Genomic DNA, 20636 nt, shown 5'->3' on the forward strand with positions numbered 1-20636 from the left:
CTTCCGATTGGTCCGTCTAGTAAAAGTTCCTAGGCGCCGAGCGTCGTGATTGGTCCGGACAAATCGAAAAACGGCGCGAAATTCAAAACTGACAACAATTCCGATTGAAGGATGTTGGAGGTGGGGGGGCGTTCGAGGACTGATTATTAGTCACCGAGTAGACGGATACTTGTCGTCGCGCACCTCATGACGTGTCATGGCAGCGCTCGAGATGTGATACGCGTTTGCGTTGTGCCTCGCGACGACGTTTCGCGTATATAAATCCCTCTTGTAAACGAAGAAAAGCCGCGGTGTATGATGCGATCGGACGCTTTCACGTAGGAGAGTCATATATTTTGCGCAAGAAACGCGAACGCGACAGCGGAATTGTTTTAAGAAAAGAACAACGATTGCGTCGACGACGACGACGACGACGGCGATGAGAACGACGACGAAGACGACGGCGACAGCGATCCTTTACACGCTGTGTGTATTTCACGGTGTCTCGGCATTCTATTTGCCCGGACTGGCGCCCGTGAATTACTGCAAGGCCGGCGAGACTACCTCGACCTGCAAGGTATTTACCAGGAATTGCGACCGGTTGGTTATGACTCGCGAGAGATTTTATTCCATGTCATTTGTGCATTTGCACGCATATCATATCTTTTTTTTACGCACTAAATTTTATATCTCTTATCTTATTGATTTCATTATATTAAATATTTCAATAACAAATTAGACAAGTGTCATCTCTTTATGATTATATATTTACATATATCAGAGCTGAAATTTGTTAAATCTATTTTTGTTAGATATGCTTATATTTAACCAATGTATTAAAATTTAATTCTAATATACGTTTCGAATTTAACTTTTTAATTTTCATCCAAATTTTATATTATATAATATAGTTAATAAAATTATTTATCTATTTAAACCTGTTTCAGTCTGACATCAAATTGTATGTAAATCGTCTAAATACAGAGAAATATGTCATACCATATGAATATAATCAGTAAGTAATATTATAATATTTAATTGTAAGGTGTTTTTTATTTTTTCTATCATAAAATATATAATCTTTGTAACCATTTTTTAATATTTTACGAAATTGTAATTTAGTTTTGACTTCTGCACGGTGGAAGATGAACAATCCCCAGTTGAAAACTTAGGCCAAGTTGTATTTGGAGAACGTATACGGCCGTCTCTATACAAGGTAAAAGCAATACATATGTATATATAAGATCCAAGAATAATCTTTTTATTAATGCTTAGTTTCTGAAAAAATCAATTAAAATACATTATTGTATTTTTTAGTTGGAATTCTTGAAAGATGTCAAGTGTGCCAAAACTTGTATGAAATCATATGTAGGAGGTGACGAAAAGTCTGAAAAGAAGTTGCAGTTAATAAGAAAAGGGATAGCAGTCAATTATCAACATCATTGGATTGTTGGTAAAGTATCAAAAAGTTTTGAGCAATTAAAGATGTATTTGACATCAATTTAAAAAACTCACCTTTGCATATTTTTAGTTACAATTATTTTCTGTAATACTATTTTATTATATCTCAAAAAGATATTACATTATTTATGTAATAATATATCTATTTAAAAAATTTAAAGAAAAAAGGCAAATGATAAAAGTGAACAAAGCTTATTATATTAAGCTTTTATGCTTTAATGTATACATTTAAAAATAATACATTTAAATTATTGAATTGTTATTTGATTAAATCGTTTACTTATTTATATTAATTTAGCTTTATTATTTCCCTATTGTAATTGATTAACAAATTTTTTTGAGAGATTATATAAATAATATTTCTGAAAGGAATTTTACCATTATTTTATTTACCATACAATAATTTTAATGATTATTTGTATACTTACAAAAAAATTAATACTCAATTTAAGGAATTTTATTTATGTGTCAGATAACATGCCAGTAACATGGTGTTATCAATTGGAAGATGAACGACAGTATTGCAGTACTGGCTTCCCTATGGGTTGCTATTCCAAAGAATCTAGATCTCAGCTAGATACTTGTACTATACACGTGAGTATAGGACCAGTTACTAAATTTTTTTAATATTATGAGTTAAATTTAATATTTCTTTATGTATGTTGTTAGGGTCCATACAACAAACCGAAAACTTATTATTTGTTCAATCATGTGAATCTTACTATAACTTATCATAGTGGTGCTACAGAAGAATGGGGTTCATCTTTTAAGGAAAATGGTGGTCGTATCATATGTAAGTATTTTTTTAAATCTAAACTGGTTTAATTTTCAGCAATGTTAATTATGCATTAATAAGAAAATTGCATTATTCATATGAGTATATTTTTTATAGCTGCAAAGGTAGTGCCTCACAGTATTAAGCATACTGGTACAATTGATTGTGAAAGTCAAATACCATTAGAGATACCAGCCAATGAACTCCCAGCTGGACAAAATTTTCAAGTGATATATACATATTCTGTTAAATTTGTGGTAAGTTTTTATAAAAACGAAATAGTATAATAATACAAAATATCTTAATAATAATTTGTAAAATTTGTCACAATTTCTTATCATATTTGTTATTATTTCAGAAAAATAACACAATCAAATGGTCATCCAGATGGGATTACATCTTGGAATCGATGCCACATACGAATATTCAGTGGTTTAGTATTCTTAATTCACTGATAATCGTTCTGTTCCTCTCCGGCATGGTGGCTATGATAATGCTTCGCACACTGCACAAAGATATCGCACGATATAATCAGGTACTTATATATCAATTAAATTTACATAGCTTTTTATTCAATTAGCTAAAATATTCTTTTTAGTTTAATAAATACTTTCAAATAGCTTTAACTTAACATAGCTACTTAAATAATCTTTCCTATATTTTACACATCCTTTTATTTTATTATAAAATGAATATATAATACTGAGAATATGTTACTTGATTAAATTATATATTAAAAAGACAAATTGAAAATTAACTATCTTTTCTTTTTTTTATTAAATTTTATCTACATAAGCCATATCATACATACATACATATATATGGTTACATATATTTGTATACGAAAGCTTCTAGATATTTAATACAATTTTAAACATTATTAAAAAATATGCTGAGTATATTCCATTTAACATTATAAATGTTTCGAAACATTTGATTGACTAATCAAGACAAAAAATTTATTTTATTCTAATTGATCAAATAATTTGAAATATTTGTAACATCAAATGAAGCATACCTATAAATTAATGTAGTTCGATTTTTATATTTATGTAACAAAAGTTTAATTTTTCGAAAATTTAATTTTATGGAATTATATATCCTTTTAATTTAATAATTCAATTATTTCAATATTGCATGTTCTATACTAATAATACTAAGAAATACTTTGAATAACTTTAGTAGCATAGTTGAATTTTTATATAACAATGTAATATAATTTTATGAAAAGGTGAAGGTAACCAAAAACGTTTTCTTCACTTTTACAAAATTATGATCTGTTTGTCTGTGTTGTGATAACGCAGGCCTACTTCCAGATAGAATCAGGAGAGGATGCACAAGAGGAATTTGGATGGAAATTAGTACATGGCGATGTATTTCGCCCTCCACGTAAAGGAATGTTGCTTTCAGTTCTGCTGGGATCTGGTGTTCAAGTATTCTTCATGACGTTAGTTACACTAGGTAAATCATATTTATATAATTAAGTGTTAAATTTACGATTATTTTAGATTACGAAAAAATTTAAATTTAATGTATACTAATTAGATTAAACTCATACATTAATTATTTTCCTTTTATCTCTATTAAATATATCTCTATCTATATAAAATTATATTATAAACATAATTTTATAGCATTCGCTTGCTTGGGTTTCCTCTCACCTGCTAATAGAGGTGCTCTAATGACTTGTGCAATGGTTTTATACGTTTGTTTGGGAACCACTGCGGGATACGCAGCCGCCCGGATATATAAGAGTTTTGGCGGAGAAAAATGGAAATCCAACGTGTTACTTACATCTATGCTTAGTCCTGGGTAACATACAAATTTATTAATTTTGCTGTATTTAAAATAAATAAAATTCTTTTTTTATATTTAAAACAAATGTATATTACAAGATTATATTTTCTTTTCCAGAATCGTATTCAGCTTATTCTTTATAATGAATTTGATATTCTGGGTGAATGGAAGTTCAGCTGCAGTACCTTTCAGTACTCTGATCGCGCTTCTGGCATTATGGTTCGGAGTATCAGTACCTTTAACATTCATTGGCGCCTATTTTGGCTTTAAAAAAAGAGTAATTGTTGATTAATATTATTTTAACATGATACTTCAATGTTATTTTAATGTAAGAACTATATACTCTACAAATAATGTTGCAGGCTTTGGAACATCCAGTACGAACAAATCAGATCCCTCGACAGATACCAGAGCAAAATTTCTACACACAACCAGTACCTGGTGTCATAATGGGTGGCGTTTTGCCGTTCGGTTGCATATTTATACAATTATTCTTCATACTTAATTCTCTTTGGCAAGTATTACAAATATATATCTTTATTAATAAGCATTTTCTTATAAATCATTTTTTATAGGTCCAGTCAAGTGTATTATATGTTCGGATTTCTCTTTTTGGTTTTTCTTATACTCGTCATCACGTGTTCCGAGACGACGATTCTACTTTGTTATTTCCATCTTTGCGCGGAGGTAAAAAATATGTGTATTTGTGTGTATATAATGAGGACAACTGAATTTCTTTTATTGAATATCATGTAATGTGAATGAAATTTTTTTAGGACTATCACTGGTGGTGGCGCAGTTTTCTCACATCCGGTTTTACTGCTGTCTATTTGTTAATTTATTGTATACATTTTTTTGTTACTAAATTAGATATTGAAGGCGCCATTTCTACGTTCTTATATTTCGGATATACGTTTATCATGGTTTACTTATTCTTCCTTTTGACTGGTGAGTATTATTCATTATATATGTAACTATAATGTTTAAACAAACGAAAACAATTTTTTTTTTCAGGTTCCATTGGTTTCTTCGCCTGTTTTTGGTTTGTGCGCAAGATTTATAGTGTTGTGAAGGTTGATTAAATAAAACTGATGGCGAGAACAATGCCTGTTTGATGAATGTGGTAAAATTAGTGTGAAACTGATTGAAACGAGAATGAGCGATAGTCGATATTATGTAAATTGGCATTATAAAACAAAAATCGTTGCGATAATAACGAGCGAATTTATTATTCACGTCGTTATTGTTGAGATATATCTCATATTCCAAATATTGCCATAAATATTAAATGTAATTTATTTTATTAATACAAAAAATACAGTTTTTTTTCGAATACACATCGATGTCACGTTATCGACTATCTGACATTCTTCAGAAATATTTTCTCGACGCGTCTAACATACATCATACATATTGATGACGTATGTTTCAGATATTCACAAAAACTATCTATTGTATAAATATTTTATTTTATTTCTTTGTTTCCGAAACACTCGTGCAATTACGTGTTTTGGGTTAATATCTTGTCATTAAATCTTCGATGTGTTATATAAAATCTGATCGGATTACTTATCGTTTATTAATACATTTATCATTACAAGGAGATGTGAAAAACGATTTCTTTGTATTAAAAATTGGTAAAAGTATTAATCGTGAGACACATAAGAGAAGTCAAGTACAATTCAATTGAATAAAATGTGTTTTTCAGATTATATAGATTCACACAAGTATAAATGTACAAATTGAGAACCAATCTAATAATTAAATTTTATGTCTTTTTTTTTTCTTCTTGCTATCACTAGTATTCGTAGCCGTAATATATATTTAATAGTCGATATGCATACTTTCTGTATTAAAATTTTGTAAATGAACAATGTTAGCATTGACACCGACGAAGTATTGTTAAAGACGGCCAGCCTCGCGTATTTTCGTGACCATCAGGTATATTCCAGGCTGAAGATAAATGAAGAATAATTACATTACCGGTTATTTTGATTACATTAAAGATATCGAAGTTATTTTAATGTGAAAATTTTAGTTTATTCGACTATTTTATTATTTAACATGTATATATTTTTATGAATACCCATTTCAATTTAACAAAACGAGCATTTTACCAAATTATTATTTTATTTTTCTGACAATGCAAAGATTTATTTACCTGCAGCAGCAAATTTTTTTTTGAAGTTATGCAAATTTCCACAAAGCTTCCATTAGGTCGTCTTTAACGATATATATTGTCACTTTAATAATATTTTATTTTAATAACATTATCATTTAATAATGTTATTAAAAATACAAATAAAATTATTGAATTTTATATATTTTGCAAATATGTTTATCCGCCGCGCTATATTTTTGCGAGACATTTTTCGTTATAGGAATTTATTACATACAATTTTATGAATATAACAGACAATAGGCGTTCTTTGTTTTAAGCATAAATGTATTTGCTTTTATCCATGTTCTTCTCAATTTTTCGTCTACAGATGAATAACAAAGTCTCCGATAGGTGTATTGTAAAAAGTAAGCGATAAATGTATTTCTATATATCCTAGTAGTGTATTCTCTTTTTTTTGTTTAAGATTTATTAATAATTTTACATGTGTCACACTATGGAATATCGGTTATATTTACATATATGTCTTCGTTCTGCGCTAGTCTATCGCACAATTAAAACACTGACGCGACATTTCCAAGTGTAGTCACTACCAAAGTTGAATGATTGGTAGCTGTCGAGTTCGCGAAGATCGAAATAGACTATGGAGAAAAATATTTAATGCGGAGACAGTTTCTTTTTCATCCATCAAATGATGTTCGAGACGTTTTCACAGCAACGTTCTTCTACAGATCGAGCGACAGTGTTTCCCAATCAGATTGCGTCATATCCATTCAAGTTTATATTTGTCAATGTTCGATTTGTAAAAAAAGAAATAAGGGAAAAGAACGAAGGAACGAAAATTACTCAATCATGAGTGTCAAGTCTATTCCACATTCGATAATGTATCTTGTCTATTTTCTTCGAAGAGTTTCCCACGTTGTAAAATGTTTCATGTGGATTCTGCGAGCAGATGTCTCATATATGGTCTTAATATGATGTAGAGATAAATCAGTGTCACCTGCCGTGGTCGATGCATTACACAGTATCACTACACCATGTCTGATCTAATAATTGGCTCTCTGTGGGATAGATAAATGTTGACCTGTAAGAAGTATGGTTTAATTCTGATACATGAGGAAAGGAATCGGAAGGACTCTTGATAGTCATGCATATCGATTAATATCATCTGTAAGCGATTTGAAATCAAATTGAGGAAGGAAATACAACAAAATAGAATAGAAGCGAAATAAAGAAAGAAAACAACACAAAGGAAACTATTACGAGACAAATGCTTGAAATTGATGTCTTCATCCTTACTAGGAAACAAAATCAGAATGTAAACGCAACAAATGTTAATTTACCATCTTGGAAGTTTTCTCTTTCTCTGTCTTGATAAAAAAAAATATATCTGATAAGTAACATATAAAAAAACAATGGGATTTAGAACTACAAGACTGATTAGAGGATAGAATGAGTTGATTAAAGCTAAATCAAGTTTAGGTTTAGGTTAAATCAGGTTAAAGGAAAGGTACGTTGCCGACGATACATTCATTTTTCTATTTTCTTGGACTACGTCGACGCCGGCCATCCCTGTTTCTGTCAGCACGTCTCATCTCTTCTAGTCTGCGCGCGTGTTCGGCCATGTGCTGCCGTCGCATTTCCTCCTTCACGACTATCTGCATAAAATTATTTAAAATTTTATAATAGTATTGTATTAATCTATTTATTCATTTGATAGTCGAAGTTTTTCGAAATAAAAATTCAATTAATGTGTTTAAAAGAAAGTGTGTTGAAGTATAGTAAAATTATATAAAAATTTTCAAAAATATTTTCTTATTTTATATTTATAACTCTACTTCGATAAACGTTTAAATATTTCATAATGAAAAGACTAATTTACATTGTTATTTGTTACAATTCTGACGTTCATTGAATTCACCTACCTGCTCATTCGTAAGCGGTAACCAGTATATGCAAGGTACCGCCTTTGTCTTTCTAAAGAGATCGTCCAGGAGTTTGGCTGGTGGCGGATCATCCTCCTTCTTCTTGAATTTGCGAGCCGGCGCCGATAAATGCGCGTCCAATGCTGGGCTTCGACTCCTCGCGCGTCGCTTCTTGTCGTGTTCCTTTTTCTCACGTTCCTTCTCCCTCATGTGCTGTTGACCATCCTCTTTGCCTAAATCCCATTCTCTCACTACGGTCACCTAATGTGTGAACATATCGCGTTGAATTGATGGAAAACGCTCCGATATTTTAAACAGTATCATGAGTAATATTGTAAGTTTTTACCTTATTTGTACAAGTTCTTACCTTAGTTGTGTTAATCTTCTCATCGCGACTCCAATCTTGTTGCCATGGATCCGACGATAGTGGTTCGGCTTTGCGAGCGACTGGTTGTTCCTTGGATGATTCCCGTGCAATCTCCATGTCATCTTTTGTGGCGTATTCCACGTGAAGCTTCTTGGGATTTGACATAGGCCACGAAATTCCGTGAAGCGCCTGTCTCGTCTCAAAGGCCTGATCCTCATTGGAATACTGTAATATCAAAATAATTATTGATCTCTATAGTTCAATAGTAATTATAACATTTTGTATTTTCTATAGTCGTACTTCAACAATGCATTTAGATTTAATTCGATCCATCCAGAATCCGTTTTCCACGATGGTGCCAGTACGCGAAAGAAGTTCCTTGATCTGATTTAACGTAAAAGGGCGAACTAAATTCTTGATCAAAAGAATATTGGTAGGTTTAGACGCTGGCGGACTCGGCGATTTCACATGCGGCATCTCCTTCACGATCGATATTTTCCGCCTCGTCGCTGCGTAAGGAAAAACATTTCAGGTAAAGATTTCATTTCGATTCTAACAAATTGCGAATATAAATTACATACCAATGTGATTATCCGTTTTTCCATTGCCCTTTTTAGCAGTGCCATTCTTCTGTAAGCTTTCGTCCGTTATTTTATCATTTGTACTGTCACTGGAATTGTGCCGTTTATCGTTACTTCTATGACGATCTTTGTCTTCGTCGTCATCCTTCGACAGACGAACTTCGTTGATAGATAATGGCTTCGCACCCGGTACCAACGCCTATCGACATCATCATTATTAAATTTCGATATTTAAAAATGAAAGTGAGACGCATAATAAAACAAAGTTACCTTGAGCGAATCAGTCGAAATGGAGAACGAAGGTGCGGTATCTGTAGAAAGTGCCGTTCCCCATCGACGTTTCCTCGGCACACATTTCGGTTCTTGTTCGCTGCCGTTTTCCTGAAAATATATATCATTCAAGTAGAATATATTAATTAAGTAAAATAAAAAAGATTGTTTCACAACATTAATAAAGCGTTAAACATCATATACCTTATTTTGACTATTGGACTCATTGTCGACGCTTGCATCAGCATCCTCTTTTTTGACTTCATTCTTTTCAGCTAATATCCTTGCCGAACTGAAAAAGATAAAAATGATCAAACTTATATTTGCAACAAAATTATATATATTAATGTTCTATTATTGTGATCTTTTAACTATCTGTATATCATTTATTCATATGTAGAAAAATTGAAATAATAAATTATTTCTTCAATTATCATTAAATGTCAAAATATTATTTGACCAGAGTGTTTACTCAAATTTTGTAAAAAAATTTCTTGACAATTCCTTGATAAAAATAAAAATATAAAACAAAAAGATATAAAATAAAAAATAATTTATTAGAAACTCATAAATATTTAATTTATTTAAATTATTTATTAAATAAATAAGGAGTACTAATTTATTTATCAGTTTTCTATGAAATTTATAATTTATATAAGATCTTTTTGATACTAAAAATAAATTGTAAAAAAATCAAACAATTTCAATAAAAACTCAAATATGTTCTCAAAATGTTAAACATACATTTCTAAAGTGCTAAATAAAAATAAAATAAACAAAAAAATAGTGAGAAACTAGGTTTGCAGTTTTTCCCGGGAGTATACACTCTGTTAAATTGAATGTTGCAAATAACGGTATATTCAAAACTTTTAGTAACATCTATTTATATGAATTACACATCTTTTTCAAATGAAATTTTGTGATGAAAAATATTCATTGTGCAAGGATAATTATTCTTACAATGATCTCTTCAAGTTGACTTTAACGGGCCTATGAGCAACCGTTTGAATGCCGGCTGGTGCAGTTAGCTCCAACTTTTCAGTTGTATTTTCTTCCGGTTTATCCTGCACAGTTTCACACTGCTCAATCTCGATTTTATCTACATTATTCGAGTGAGAGTTTGTTCTTTCCGGCGATACCGATCGTTCTTTATCATTTTCTTGTGAATACTCTGTACTTGGTTTTTCATCCTCCTCCTCTTCCTCTTCGACATACGGTTTGGAGAGTTTACTGTCAACTGTTTCGTCTTCGGAATCGGGTGTCTCAGAATTAGACGAATCTCTATATTTGTTCCGATGTTTTCTGCGGATCGCACGTGGAGACGTTCGGTCGCTATTTGTTCTACTTCTTTGAGGGCGCGACTCATCGTTAGAATCGGATGACGAGTCCACCGGACGATGCGTTTTCGCTTTATCATCCTCCTCATCCTCACTACTAGTGTCTCTATGAACTGTCTCATTTTCCACGTTACTCTCTTGGCTGAATGTTTCTGTTGATTTTTCGCCGACATTATCTTCCACGGGCTTCTCTTCTACGGGCTTCTCTTCCACGGGCTTCTCTTCCACGGGCTTCTCTTCCACGGGCTTCTCTTCCTGAACGGTAACAGCGACAGCAGGGGGCTTCTCGCAAAGATCATCGCCGTTTGCGGGACTAGGAGTCAGCGTGGTTGTTGTGCTACCCGGCTTACCAGGTTCGTTATCAACGATTTCGGCAGCGCAATTTGCCTTCATTTGATTCACCATGCTGATCTATGTTTGGTTTATCGTCAGACAACAAGTTGGCCGAAGTGGTTTCAGGCAGGATCTCCTTTCTATCACTTACCTCTTCGTTGGAGTCCTGACCTGGGTATGAAGAGGAGGGATCGTTCGGCTGTTCAATGCTACTGAGGGTTCTTGTACAAGAAACCAGTTGCTCGTCCGCCGAGTCAGCCTCCTCTGCAACGCCCTCACCACTTTCTTGCCACTTGCTACTTGACTTAACACTTCTCCTACTCGAAGATGCTGTATCTGATGATGCTTCTGATGTGTTGCGCTGCCTACATAGCTTCAACTTCTGTATCTCTCCGGGTGATGCATCAGCCCTCGCTACTTTCCATACGGAACCGCCGTTATCCTCCTCATCTTCTGGTGAGTCTACCTTGGTGTCTCTCTCACTAGAGGAGACCTTCTCTTCGCGCCCATGCGGCATCTGCTCCAATTCTTTACTTTGTAGGCGCGTCTGTACGCTTGTCTCTTTCTCAACTTCCTTAGGTTGTACGGTGCTTTTAGCCGCGTCTTCGACAAACGAAGCATCCTGCTCGGGCGAAGTAGAAGGCGATCTCTTACTACGTCTACGTGTCGACTTCCTCGTCGGTTTCTCGACTTTCTTCTCTGGAGATCCCTTCGCTTTATTTCTTTCACTCTTGCGCCTCATACCTATAGAAGAATAACAAAATTATTATAATATATCATGTGCATATTTCATTAATAATTAATAAAATAATTAATCAACTATGTCAATTTTCAAGTTGTACCAATGTTTTCAAGCGAAATCTATCAGGATGTGGACTTGATATTAATTTTTTATATAACTTAATAATAAAACATTATTTATCTATGGTCACAAGTTTTGCGTTTTATCATCAATTGAGGCGTCAAATGCATACACACACACACACACACATGTACGCTTGTCTGCCTCCATATTAATTTCGCGCGTCGCGATCTAATGCTGATTGGCGGAAATATACGTTCAGGATCATTAGATCACGATCTTATATCACTTGGATCGTCACTTCAATCATCTCCGCACCTCCTTTTACAGATCAGTGCTCGGGAATTCGTACGCATTGCCGTCAGCCAAGGTCGAGGTCTCCTTTGAACTCGTCGATCGATCTCTAACGCATTCCCGGTTTGTGGTTATCAGCGTAAATTCGCGCGCGAGCCTTCTCTCTCAGCGACGGCGATGACTGGCGACAGCGACGTTTACTCACTCGATCTCGCTGCGCTGCGTCCGTAAGTTTAATTAAAGGCCTCGTGTCCCTGCCGGCAGCCTCGGTGACACATAAATATGCCGACAAGAAATTCTGATCCCGACGACGCTATTCAACAATTCCTTCGTTCGTGCAAGAGCCACCATATCCATGAACCACGCGTATCTCTAGATGGGTGGACTCGATGGATATTTTTCACTCCTTATTTCGCATTTTTATGTTGAATAAAAATATTTATTATTTAATTATTAAAATGCAATATATAAAAATTTGCGCATCTTTTTATTATGTTATAAAAAATAAATAAAAATTTATTTAAAATATAAAGATATAAAAAAACTATAAAAAATTAAATTCTAAAGTTAAAATATAAAAATATTTATAATTGAATTAATATAAAAATATTAATTAAATTCTAAAGTTAAAATATAAAAAATGTACATATTTTTCAAATAATTGTATAGATTATTCCGGAGTAAATTTCTAGCCAATCAAAATATAAGCAGTGTCTACTATTAACCAATCAGAAATTATTCGTGCATGTCCAGTTTACCGGTGATCTAAACTTGACCTAACTTAACAATATATGTATACTCGCATGCAGGAATTTATGCGAGTATATATTTGAAGAAATATTATCTAATATTTCTCTTACTCTGTAAATATCTCATAATATCATCAGCATTGGAATTGTCACGTATTTCTCGTGACAATTGTCACAGCAGGTGAAGACAATTGCAAGTATGGCAGCATTATTTCGTATGAATTGCGTACAAAGTTTGCGCAAGGGGTTAGCTCTGATGACACCCAAAGAGACGACGATATGTCGCAGGATAGCGACGACACCGAGATATCATACTGAAGTTGACGAGAAGCCGGCTGTCAAGAGAAAGTGGGTGAGTTATGGCTTCAGCGAGAAAAACGAAGCGGAAGATCGTCATACCCTGCACGTGACGATGTTCGTCATTGTAACTGTAGTCTTTGTGCTTGGAACCACCGTAATGGCTTATCTGCCAGATGTAAGAGGCAGGGACTGGGCGCAGCGAGAAGCGTATCTGCAGCTTCGTTATAGAGAGGAAAATGGACTTCCTCTCATCGATCCCAATCTAATCGATCCATCTAAAATTGTACTGCCAAGTGATGAAGAATTAGGTGACACTGAGATTATTATTTAAAGTTGTTGGTAATGCTGAGAATTTTTTGTTTGAAATTCAAGTGTCGTTGCTGCCTACCTGTATCAGCTTAGTACTTGTTATAATATTAATAAAGGATTATGTGTATATAATAAATTCTGATATTACGGATTAAAATCTCTTTTCAAATTGATAAAACCAATGATATTGTACAATCTTTGTTTCTTTTCCTCAATTAAAATAAAATGTTTTGAATATAATTTTACACTACTGATTTTATGTATCTATTATTGCAAATTATTTCTATATAATTGAAATTTTATAGGCAATATGTAGAAAGTTGAACATAGTATAGATATATTTTTAGATTAGGAAAGAAATGTTTTGTGCTGCAATATACAATATATATATATTATGATCTTGTAATTATTTTATTTATGTACAATATTACAATACTAATTATATTATTTTCTTTAATACATATTAAAAAATTTATCATGTATTCTTGGTATTTATGAAAGAAATTAAACTTAATTTTATTGATTCAAATCATACCCGAGCTTAGAACGAAATTAATCCGGTTCTATTTCACCAGCATGCTTAAAAATATGCTTTATTAAAGTGAAAATCACGTCCTCCTTTATCTAATTTTTAAGAATATGCACTTTACTGTATGGACGTTGATGTCAATGTTGAAGCAACACTGGTAGTGCTGATATCAGATGAAAATTGGTTTTGCTGTTGAACAGATGGATAGAAGGAAGTGTTTTGCGGGAGAGAGGCGCTAACTGTGATAGGTGGCATTCCTGGCAGTGAGATGGGTGTTGTCACAACATTAGACTGAGGAGGCATGTTAAATCCTGTGGTTACATTATAAACAGGATTTTGTTCTCTTTGCAGTCCTGGAACATTAACTACGCTCGCACCTTGTACAAAATTCTGCTCCATTTGCTGTCTTGGGACATTAATTGGTCCAGATGATATTGTTGCTTCATAAGAATTGGTGCTCGTAGGTAATGCTGTTGGTAATACCGGGATAGTTGGCATACCAGGAATGCTTGGAGTTGCTTGATAAGTGCCTAAATAATTAAATAAATAAATCAATAATAGTTTAAATAGTTAAATGATTAAAAGATATTAAAAAATCTCTGTTTTTTCTATTAAAAACTTCATATATGTATATAAAAATATGAAATAACATTTTGGAATAAAATTTAGTAAATCTCTTTAACAATATATACTTTACAGTAAATTAAAATTTTAATTTTCATAGAGAAATTATGAATAAAAAAACCTCTCTTAATTTTTTAAAATTCAGTTTGATTTAAATTTTGAGACTATTTACATAAAGAAATATAATTAAAATTTTATCATGCTTACCAGGTGTGAAATTAATAGGAGGTTGATTCGAAAACATATGAGGAGCCGAACTGGCTGGTGTGTAGCTACTAGCAGCACCAGTGAAATTGAGATGACTTGTTGTCTGTGCTTGGATATTTAATCCAGATATATTTTCAGCTAATTTACTAACTTCTTGTTCACTTTTCAAATTTTTCACATCGTGTTCAGAGTTATCCATTGGAGCGGTATAATTTGGCGGAATGGATAAACCGGGTGGTGTATTGATAATTGGATTAATTTCTGCCACAGTAGTTGTAGTGGTTGTTGCTGTTGCTACTTGAGTTTGTGTAGCAACTTTTACATTCTGAAATAGAAATAATCATTAGAATAAAATATACAGATAATAATATAATGCATATATAGTACTGTATATTCACAAAGCACTTAAAAAGTTATCTATTGCATATTGTTAATTACATACGTTTTTATTTTTAGATACAAATATTTATTCTGCTAAAATATTATAATAGTATAATGCAACTTCTTACCGCATATGAATTAGCAGGTTTATGCTCTGGTACACTTCTAATAGGTATTCTGTGCAGATATCCATATCCAATTCCACATCCTAAGCTATTAAATAAAAATACAACAATAATAGATACGTACGTACATACTGCATTATAGTTTTTAATAATCAATTGTATTTCAGACATTTTATAAAAAATCATGTACCTTCCTTCTCCACCCCATGTATTATTAGGTGTAATAGTTACTTCTCTGCAGGAATCATCCTGAATATTATATACATACAATTTAAGAGGTCGTGATTCATGTGCCTCTATTAAAGTGAATAAATCTTCAGTTTCATGAAGAATGGAGTCTGCACCAATGATGTAATCAGTAAATGGTTGTAAACCAGCCAACTCTGCGGGAGATGATGGATGTACTTCCTACAAATTCAAGCATCAACTTTTTTTCACTGTGAAATTATATGTCATTATATGAAATTGACATGAGATCTAACACACTCACAAGCACATGCCAAACATTTTCGTTGGCGCCTTCAAACGAACAAAAACGTATACTAACGCCCAATAAACCTTGTCCACCCCATGTCATACTTGGTACAATTTTTGTTCGTCTTACAGATTGTGTTTTACTACTATACACTGTAATTGTTAATTCCTTATTTACACCAGCCTTTAGTAGTTCCTTCAAAGTATCATTATCTTGATCCTATTAGAAGCAAATGCAGGATTTTAAAATACATATTCTATTACAATAATTACTCTGTAACTGTACAAGATAAGCATCTTAATCTCAGTAGAAATTAAACGTACTAGCCGAGTATTTCCAATTGCCACAATAAAGTCGAAAACTGCTTCAAGTCCTGCTTGCTGTCCAGGAGAACCTTCCTGAACCTGCAAAAAGAAAGATATAAATTATTATATATACATATTGCATGATTAAGATAAAAATATTTTTAACATATACTATAAATGAAATTATATTTCCTAATTTCTAATACATAACTTTACAATGACAATCAGGAATCATAGCAAATAAATTATCAATAAGAGAACATTAAATATATAAAATGTCAATGTATATATTTATACTTTAGATTTTTGAATTTTTTCATAGCAAAAACTAAAACAAATTATGCTTCATATAATTTTAAGTAGACTTTATTCTAATTATAATTTTAGATTTGATGAGAAAAGAAACATTTTACGTAAAAACTTAATAAAGCTTGTGAAAAATGTTGATTTTTCTTAACATTTTTATAAAAAAAGAAATGAATTTCGAATTACTTAAAGAACTTGTAATTGTTCTTCATTTTAAACCTGCAATATTATAAAGAAAGTAAAAAGACAATGAATATATTATGTATGGATGACATTTCTAGTAGTCAATATGTCAAATTTGCAGACAAATTGGGTTATGCAGACAAAGTCCGAATTTATATAGATAAGTAACATTTAAATAATACTTTATGTTGCATTATTGTTTGTATACGATATTTTAGTATGCAAATAAATTTTTAAAAAATGAATGACACATTTAGAGTAATTAGATGTTCTTGACAGATTAGCTTACCCTTAATACATGATAACCTTCTGTGCCGCCTCCCGGTATCTCCACGCTATGAGACAATCCCATTTCTGCCGAGAGCTTCTTAGGTAACTTGAGAGAAGCAGGTAAAAGACATTAAATCAGTTGTTGATCACGCGAGACACTTGGAGATACTTAAACAGCAAAAATACGTGGCAAGGATATTAGAACGCAACTACAATGACGTCACGACCGCCATGCGGCACAATCTGGTGATATTGCATGCTGGCCAACTTTGCCTTCCACATAATTCCTAACAATTTTTTTTTTTTTTTTTATTAGAGAAATACAAATACAGCCTGAGGTTTGTCCTTCTTTTTTACTAGCAATTACGTCTGATTTTCAAGAAATGTGCAGCCACGGTAAAGCGAAAGTCCTTCTAGAAAATTACATGATCGATGACATAAAGATTCAAATATTTTACAACGGAATTACAAAGTGAGTCGTGTCGTAGTCGTAACTATCGTCAGAATTGATCACAATCGTTATGGTGTGAAAAGTAGAGAAAAATATTGGATACTTCGAAGAGAATATAATAAGAATTGTGTATTGAGGGGTATAAAACTGCTTTTAAAATATTTAGTAAATTTTTCAAAGATCTTTAATGCAAGCTTTTATCTTTATCTTCAATAAATCGTGCAACCCTATGCAAAGAAAAAAATGCTTCATCGATTTATTATTAATTATATATATATATATATATATATATATATATATATATATATATATATATATATATATGAATAGTATAAAGAAATAAATACATTAATAATAAATCTTTATATAAAATAAATATATATATATATATTTGTTATATAAAGATTTATTATTAATGTATTTATTTCTTTATATTGTTCTTTTTCTTATTAATATTAATTAATTTACAGGTAACACATAATCAATCATCATGGATATGACCATCAATAAGATTCTTAAAAGTTTAACGGATGCTGCATTACCATCGACTATTGAAGATCTCAAAAATCCAACACAAGACTCTATTATTAATTTGTTAACGGCATTTTTATCACAATTTAATATTGATGTGAATGTAATTTATCAGGTGAGAATTTGTAAATTACTTGCATGTAAATGTAAATGTTTATATATCATATGGATTAGATAAATTATTTCTTGAAATAAGACATGCACAAACATGGGTTTCTATTTTTATGTATCTTATTTATCTGAACAAATTTTTTTAGCTAATTTCAGAACAATATACTGTTATGACGTATTACGAGGATTCTGATATAGTTTATCTGATAAACTTACATGCAGTTGTAACACAAATATTTAATGAGATATTTCTAAATGATTTTTGTCTTAATGATATCACCAATCCAGGTATACATTTTAGTTTAGATTTTTTTTTTAAATATATTTAATATTCTTGATAGTACAAATAAATTTTGCAGGACACAAACGATTTAAAAAACATGCAAAATATATTTCCAATTTTGTATTATATGCAAATCAAAAGAAGCTAGAATTTAGTGAGAAGAATAATCAAATTGAAGTAATATCAAGGCAATTAGAAGAACTAAAAGAAAGGAATATGCAAATTGTGAAATTGATTAAGAATAATGCTAAGCATAAATCAAATCAGTTACTTATGATAAAGAAAGTAATAAAAAATAATTCTACTTTTAATTAACACTTTGCTGTGACATACAATAATAAAATTATATATATATTTTTTATACTAGCTGGAAAGTGATATACAACATGTACTATCAGAAACGGAAATACTTAATAAAAAGGAATTGCAAATTGAATCAAGAAAAAATGAAGTAGAAAAAGAAAATCAAAGTGCCAAGGAGTCATGTTGTTTTGTTAAAACAACAATGGGAAAAGTAAATATCTTGAATCTTGATTTTTTATAATGATGTTACATATTTATTGCTAAAATATATGATAAAATTTATAATGCATGTACAATATAATTTTTTAGCTGTCTAAGAAGATAGTTGAATTACAGCCAGAAATTGTAAATTCACCAGAAGAATATCAATCCCGTTTAGATGAACTCAAGGTACAATATAAATTAAAATTAGAAAAGCGTGATACAATACAAGAAGCTATACAAGAGAAAAAACAATCCATAAAACAAATTGGAGAAAAACTAAATTTTGTTCCAAAAATGAATGATATGTTCTCTACTTTGATGGATACATATAAAGAGCTGATGTATGTTTTTATTTATATTTAGATTTTACATTATTATACATATAAATAATTATTAATATTCTATTTTATATAGAAACAAGAAAACAAAATTAGATAATATTAAAAAGCAAATTGATTTATCAAATAAGATATCAAATGAATTGCAAAATAAATTAGCAATGCATAAGGATCAAATGAGTACAGAAATGAACAAAGTACAGTTACATCGTGAAGAAGATATTGTTCCATTACTCAAGTTGCGTAACCAACTATTGAGGTAATACTCAAGTTCAATTGAAAAGTAACTTTTTTTAACGAGAACTTTAGAGATTATATTTCTTCATTTTTATACACACACTTCTTTGATTATGAGAATAATTAAAATCAAATAATATTATTAGCGAGAAAGAGGAACAAAAAGCCAAATTTGATACAAACCAAGCTTGCTGCAATGAGAAATACTTAAAAAAAAATCAATTACAAACAGACATTAAGAAAAAAGAGGAAAAAATTGCAGTTTTTATCCACAATTGTCAAGAAGTTTATGATAATGAAATTGCTAAAGTGAGTTATATTAATCACACACTTATGTATGATAATTATATAATTAATTATTAAAATCTTTATGCTGTGTATACATATAGTTGTGTGTATACATAATTTTTCAAGTCATATATGAACTCTATTATAATACATTTTTCAACAATAATTTTTTTTATTTCAGGGACATGAATTATGGAAACATTTGGAGAAAGAATAGAATACCATTTAAAATTAATTTATTTTTTATTTACTATTTATTTACATTTATGACATGTTTAAGATATATTTAGATTATCAAATAAAAACTTAAAAATAAATATATAGATACTAAAATTAAATGTAGATATGTAAATTTTTGGATGATATTTTATAATATAATTTGATATTTAGAGATAATACTCTATATAATATGCGTATTTTGCTGGATGTTTTATTTTTTATTTTATTTAATAAATAATAGATATTTTGGTTAATTATTTTAAATATAAAATTTCTTTTACATCATCAAGATTAAATTTTTATTGTGTATTAGTATAATTTTTAATTTTTTAGAACGATTTATTTCATCGATTTTTTTCATAAATGTGAAGTTGGGCTTTTTTTTATTGGGTGCATGTAGTAGTAAAAGTAAACTAGCATCTAGCATGTAACATGAATATTATCATTTTTTGTGACATTAAGTAGTTAAAGCTTCTCCAAGATTTTTAAGAAAAGCTCATTAGTCAAATGAAGTTAAATTGGGAAATGCGGAATGCAAATCATTAAATGTAAATCGAACGTGAATTTTTATCAGTAGAAATACGAAGCGTCTACAATTGATAAATTGTCATTACCACAAAGAGGCATCAACCATGTGGATTTTTTGTGTAAGAATTGTTTTTGCTAATTTTAATTGATATATTTAATCATATGTATATATATGTATATTTATTTATGTGTTTATATTTATATATAACGTTATTGTTTTAAATACAGAACGAAAAAAGATCATAGATTTTCACAGAATTTTAAAGTTTTTTTTTAATTTAATAATTTGAAATATTTTTGTTATAGGCATTAATAGGACTCTTTCAACTTGTAAGTCTAT

At 30.9% G+C, this 20636-nt stretch overlaps 5 protein-coding genes across 6 annotated transcripts; 3 read left to right on the forward strand and 2 right to left on the reverse strand.

The window, feature by feature from the left end:
* The first annotated feature begins 157 nt into the window (after positions 1 to 157).
* Positions 158 to 6564, forward strand: TM9SF2 (transmembrane 9 superfamily protein member 2). 2 transcript variants are annotated; one of them, XM_085485068.1, is made up of 15 exons: positions 158 to 556; positions 927 to 994; positions 1102 to 1195; positions 1297 to 1432; positions 1913 to 2034; positions 2110 to 2233; positions 2333 to 2472; positions 2574 to 2750; positions 3520 to 3676; positions 3850 to 4027; positions 4130 to 4289; positions 4375 to 4526; positions 4588 to 4699; positions 4789 to 4960; positions 5027 to 6564. In XM_085485068.1, exons 1-15 carry the CDS (start codon positions 419 to 421, stop codon positions 5092 to 5094), a joined length of 1998 nt encoding a protein of 665 aa, XP_085341194.1. In that variant the 5' UTR covers positions 158 to 418; the 3' UTR covers positions 5095 to 6564. The 2 variants fall into 2 exon arrangements, with proteins under 2 accessions (XP_085341194.1, XP_085341195.1); XM_085485069.1 differs by having other exon boundaries at positions 3532 to 3676.
* On the reverse strand, positions 5352 to 12225 carry Acn (apoptotic chromatin condensation inducer acinus). The gene is given in 10 exon segments (XM_029302839.2): positions 5352 to 7789; positions 8057 to 8317; positions 8424 to 8648; positions 8724 to 8932; positions 9005 to 9203; positions 9275 to 9385; positions 9479 to 9566; positions 10235 to 10998; positions 11000 to 11688; positions 12065 to 12225. Coding segments are annotated over 9 exon segments (2664 nt in total). The 5' UTR covers positions 11687 to 11688; positions 12065 to 12225; the 3' UTR covers positions 5352 to 7669.
* Positions 12226 to 12814: 589 nt separating this feature from the next.
* On the forward strand, positions 12815 to 13580 carry NP15.6 (NADH dehydrogenase [ubiquinone] 1 beta subcomplex subunit NP15.6). Its single transcript, XM_029302865.2, has one exon. The coding sequence runs from the start codon at positions 12989 to 12991 to the stop codon at positions 13418 to 13420; it is 432 nt and encodes a 143-aa protein (XP_029158698.1). The 5' UTR covers positions 12815 to 12988; the 3' UTR covers positions 13421 to 13580.
* A 206-nt stretch (positions 13581 to 13786) lies between these two features.
* On the reverse strand, positions 13787 to 17044 carry Grasp65 (Golgi reassembly-stacking protein 2). The gene is made up of 7 exons (XM_029302848.2): positions 16823 to 17044; positions 16063 to 16143; positions 15755 to 15958; positions 15455 to 15672; positions 15268 to 15352; positions 14759 to 15083; positions 13787 to 14457 (listed from the first exon to the last, which is right to left on the reverse strand). Exons 1-7 carry the CDS (start codon positions 16883 to 16885, stop codon positions 14045 to 14047), a joined length of 1389 nt encoding a protein of 462 aa, XP_029158681.1. The 5' UTR covers positions 16886 to 17044; the 3' UTR covers positions 13787 to 14044.
* A 201-nt stretch (positions 17045 to 17245) lies between these two features.
* LOC114930976 (uncharacterized) lies at positions 17246 to 19887 on the forward strand. The gene is made up of 9 exons (XM_029302856.2): positions 17246 to 17393; positions 17725 to 17900; positions 18043 to 18184; positions 18256 to 18464; positions 18547 to 18693; positions 18792 to 19027; positions 19101 to 19283; positions 19408 to 19570; positions 19731 to 19887. The coding sequence occupies exons 2-9, from the start codon at positions 17745 to 17747 to the stop codon at positions 19764 to 19766; spliced, it is 1272 nt and encodes a 423-aa protein (XP_029158689.2). The 5' UTR covers positions 17246 to 17393; positions 17725 to 17744; the 3' UTR covers positions 19767 to 19887.
* The last annotated feature ends 749 nt before the right edge of the window (positions 19888 to 20636 follow it).

This window comes from Nylanderia fulva, unplaced genomic scaffold, assembly GCF_048542155.1.
Source record: "Nylanderia fulva isolate GAGA-0341 unplaced genomic scaffold, ASM4854215v1 Scaffold34, whole genome shotgun sequence".
NCBI lineage: Eukaryota > Metazoa > Arthropoda > Insecta > Hymenoptera > Formicidae > Nylanderia > Nylanderia fulva.

Coding starts and splice junctions, on each gene's coding strand:
- TM9SF2 (XM_085485068.1), top strand. CDS start 419: ATGAGAACGACGACGAAGACGACGGCGACAGCGATCCTTTACACGCTG. Junction 4,700..4,788: donor ATTTCCATCTTTGCGCGGAG/GTAAAAAATATG, acceptor AAATTTTTTTAG/GACTATCACTGGTGGTGGCG. Junction 4,961..5,026: donor CTTATTCTTCCTTTTGACTG/GTGAGTATTATT, acceptor TTTTTTTTTCAG/GTTCCATTGGTTTCTTCGCC.
- Grasp65 (XM_029302848.2), bottom strand. CDS start 16,885: ATGGGATTGTCTCATAGCGTGGAGATACCGGGAGGCGGCACAGAAGGT. Junction 16,144..16,822: donor AAGGTTATCATGTATTAAGG/GTAAGCTAATCT, acceptor TTCTTTTTGCAG/GTTCAGGAAGGTTCTCCTGG. Junction 15,673..15,754: donor AAAATGTTTGGCATGTGCTT/GTGAGTGTGTTA, acceptor TTGAATTTGTAG/GAAGTACATCCATCATCTCC.
- LOC114930976 (XM_029302856.2), top strand. CDS start 17,745: ATGGATATGACCATCAATAAGATTCTTAAAAGTTTAACGGATGCTGCA. Junction 19,284..19,407: donor TTGCGTAACCAACTATTGAG/GTAATACTCAAG, acceptor TAATATTATTAG/CGAGAAAGAGGAACAAAAAG. Junction 19,571..19,730: donor ATGATAATGAAATTGCTAAA/GTGAGTTATATT, acceptor TTTTTATTTCAG/GGACATGAATTATGGAAACA.
- NP15.6 (XM_029302865.2), top strand. CDS start 12,989: ATGGCAGCATTATTTCGTATGAATTGCGTACAAAGTTTGCGCAAGGGG.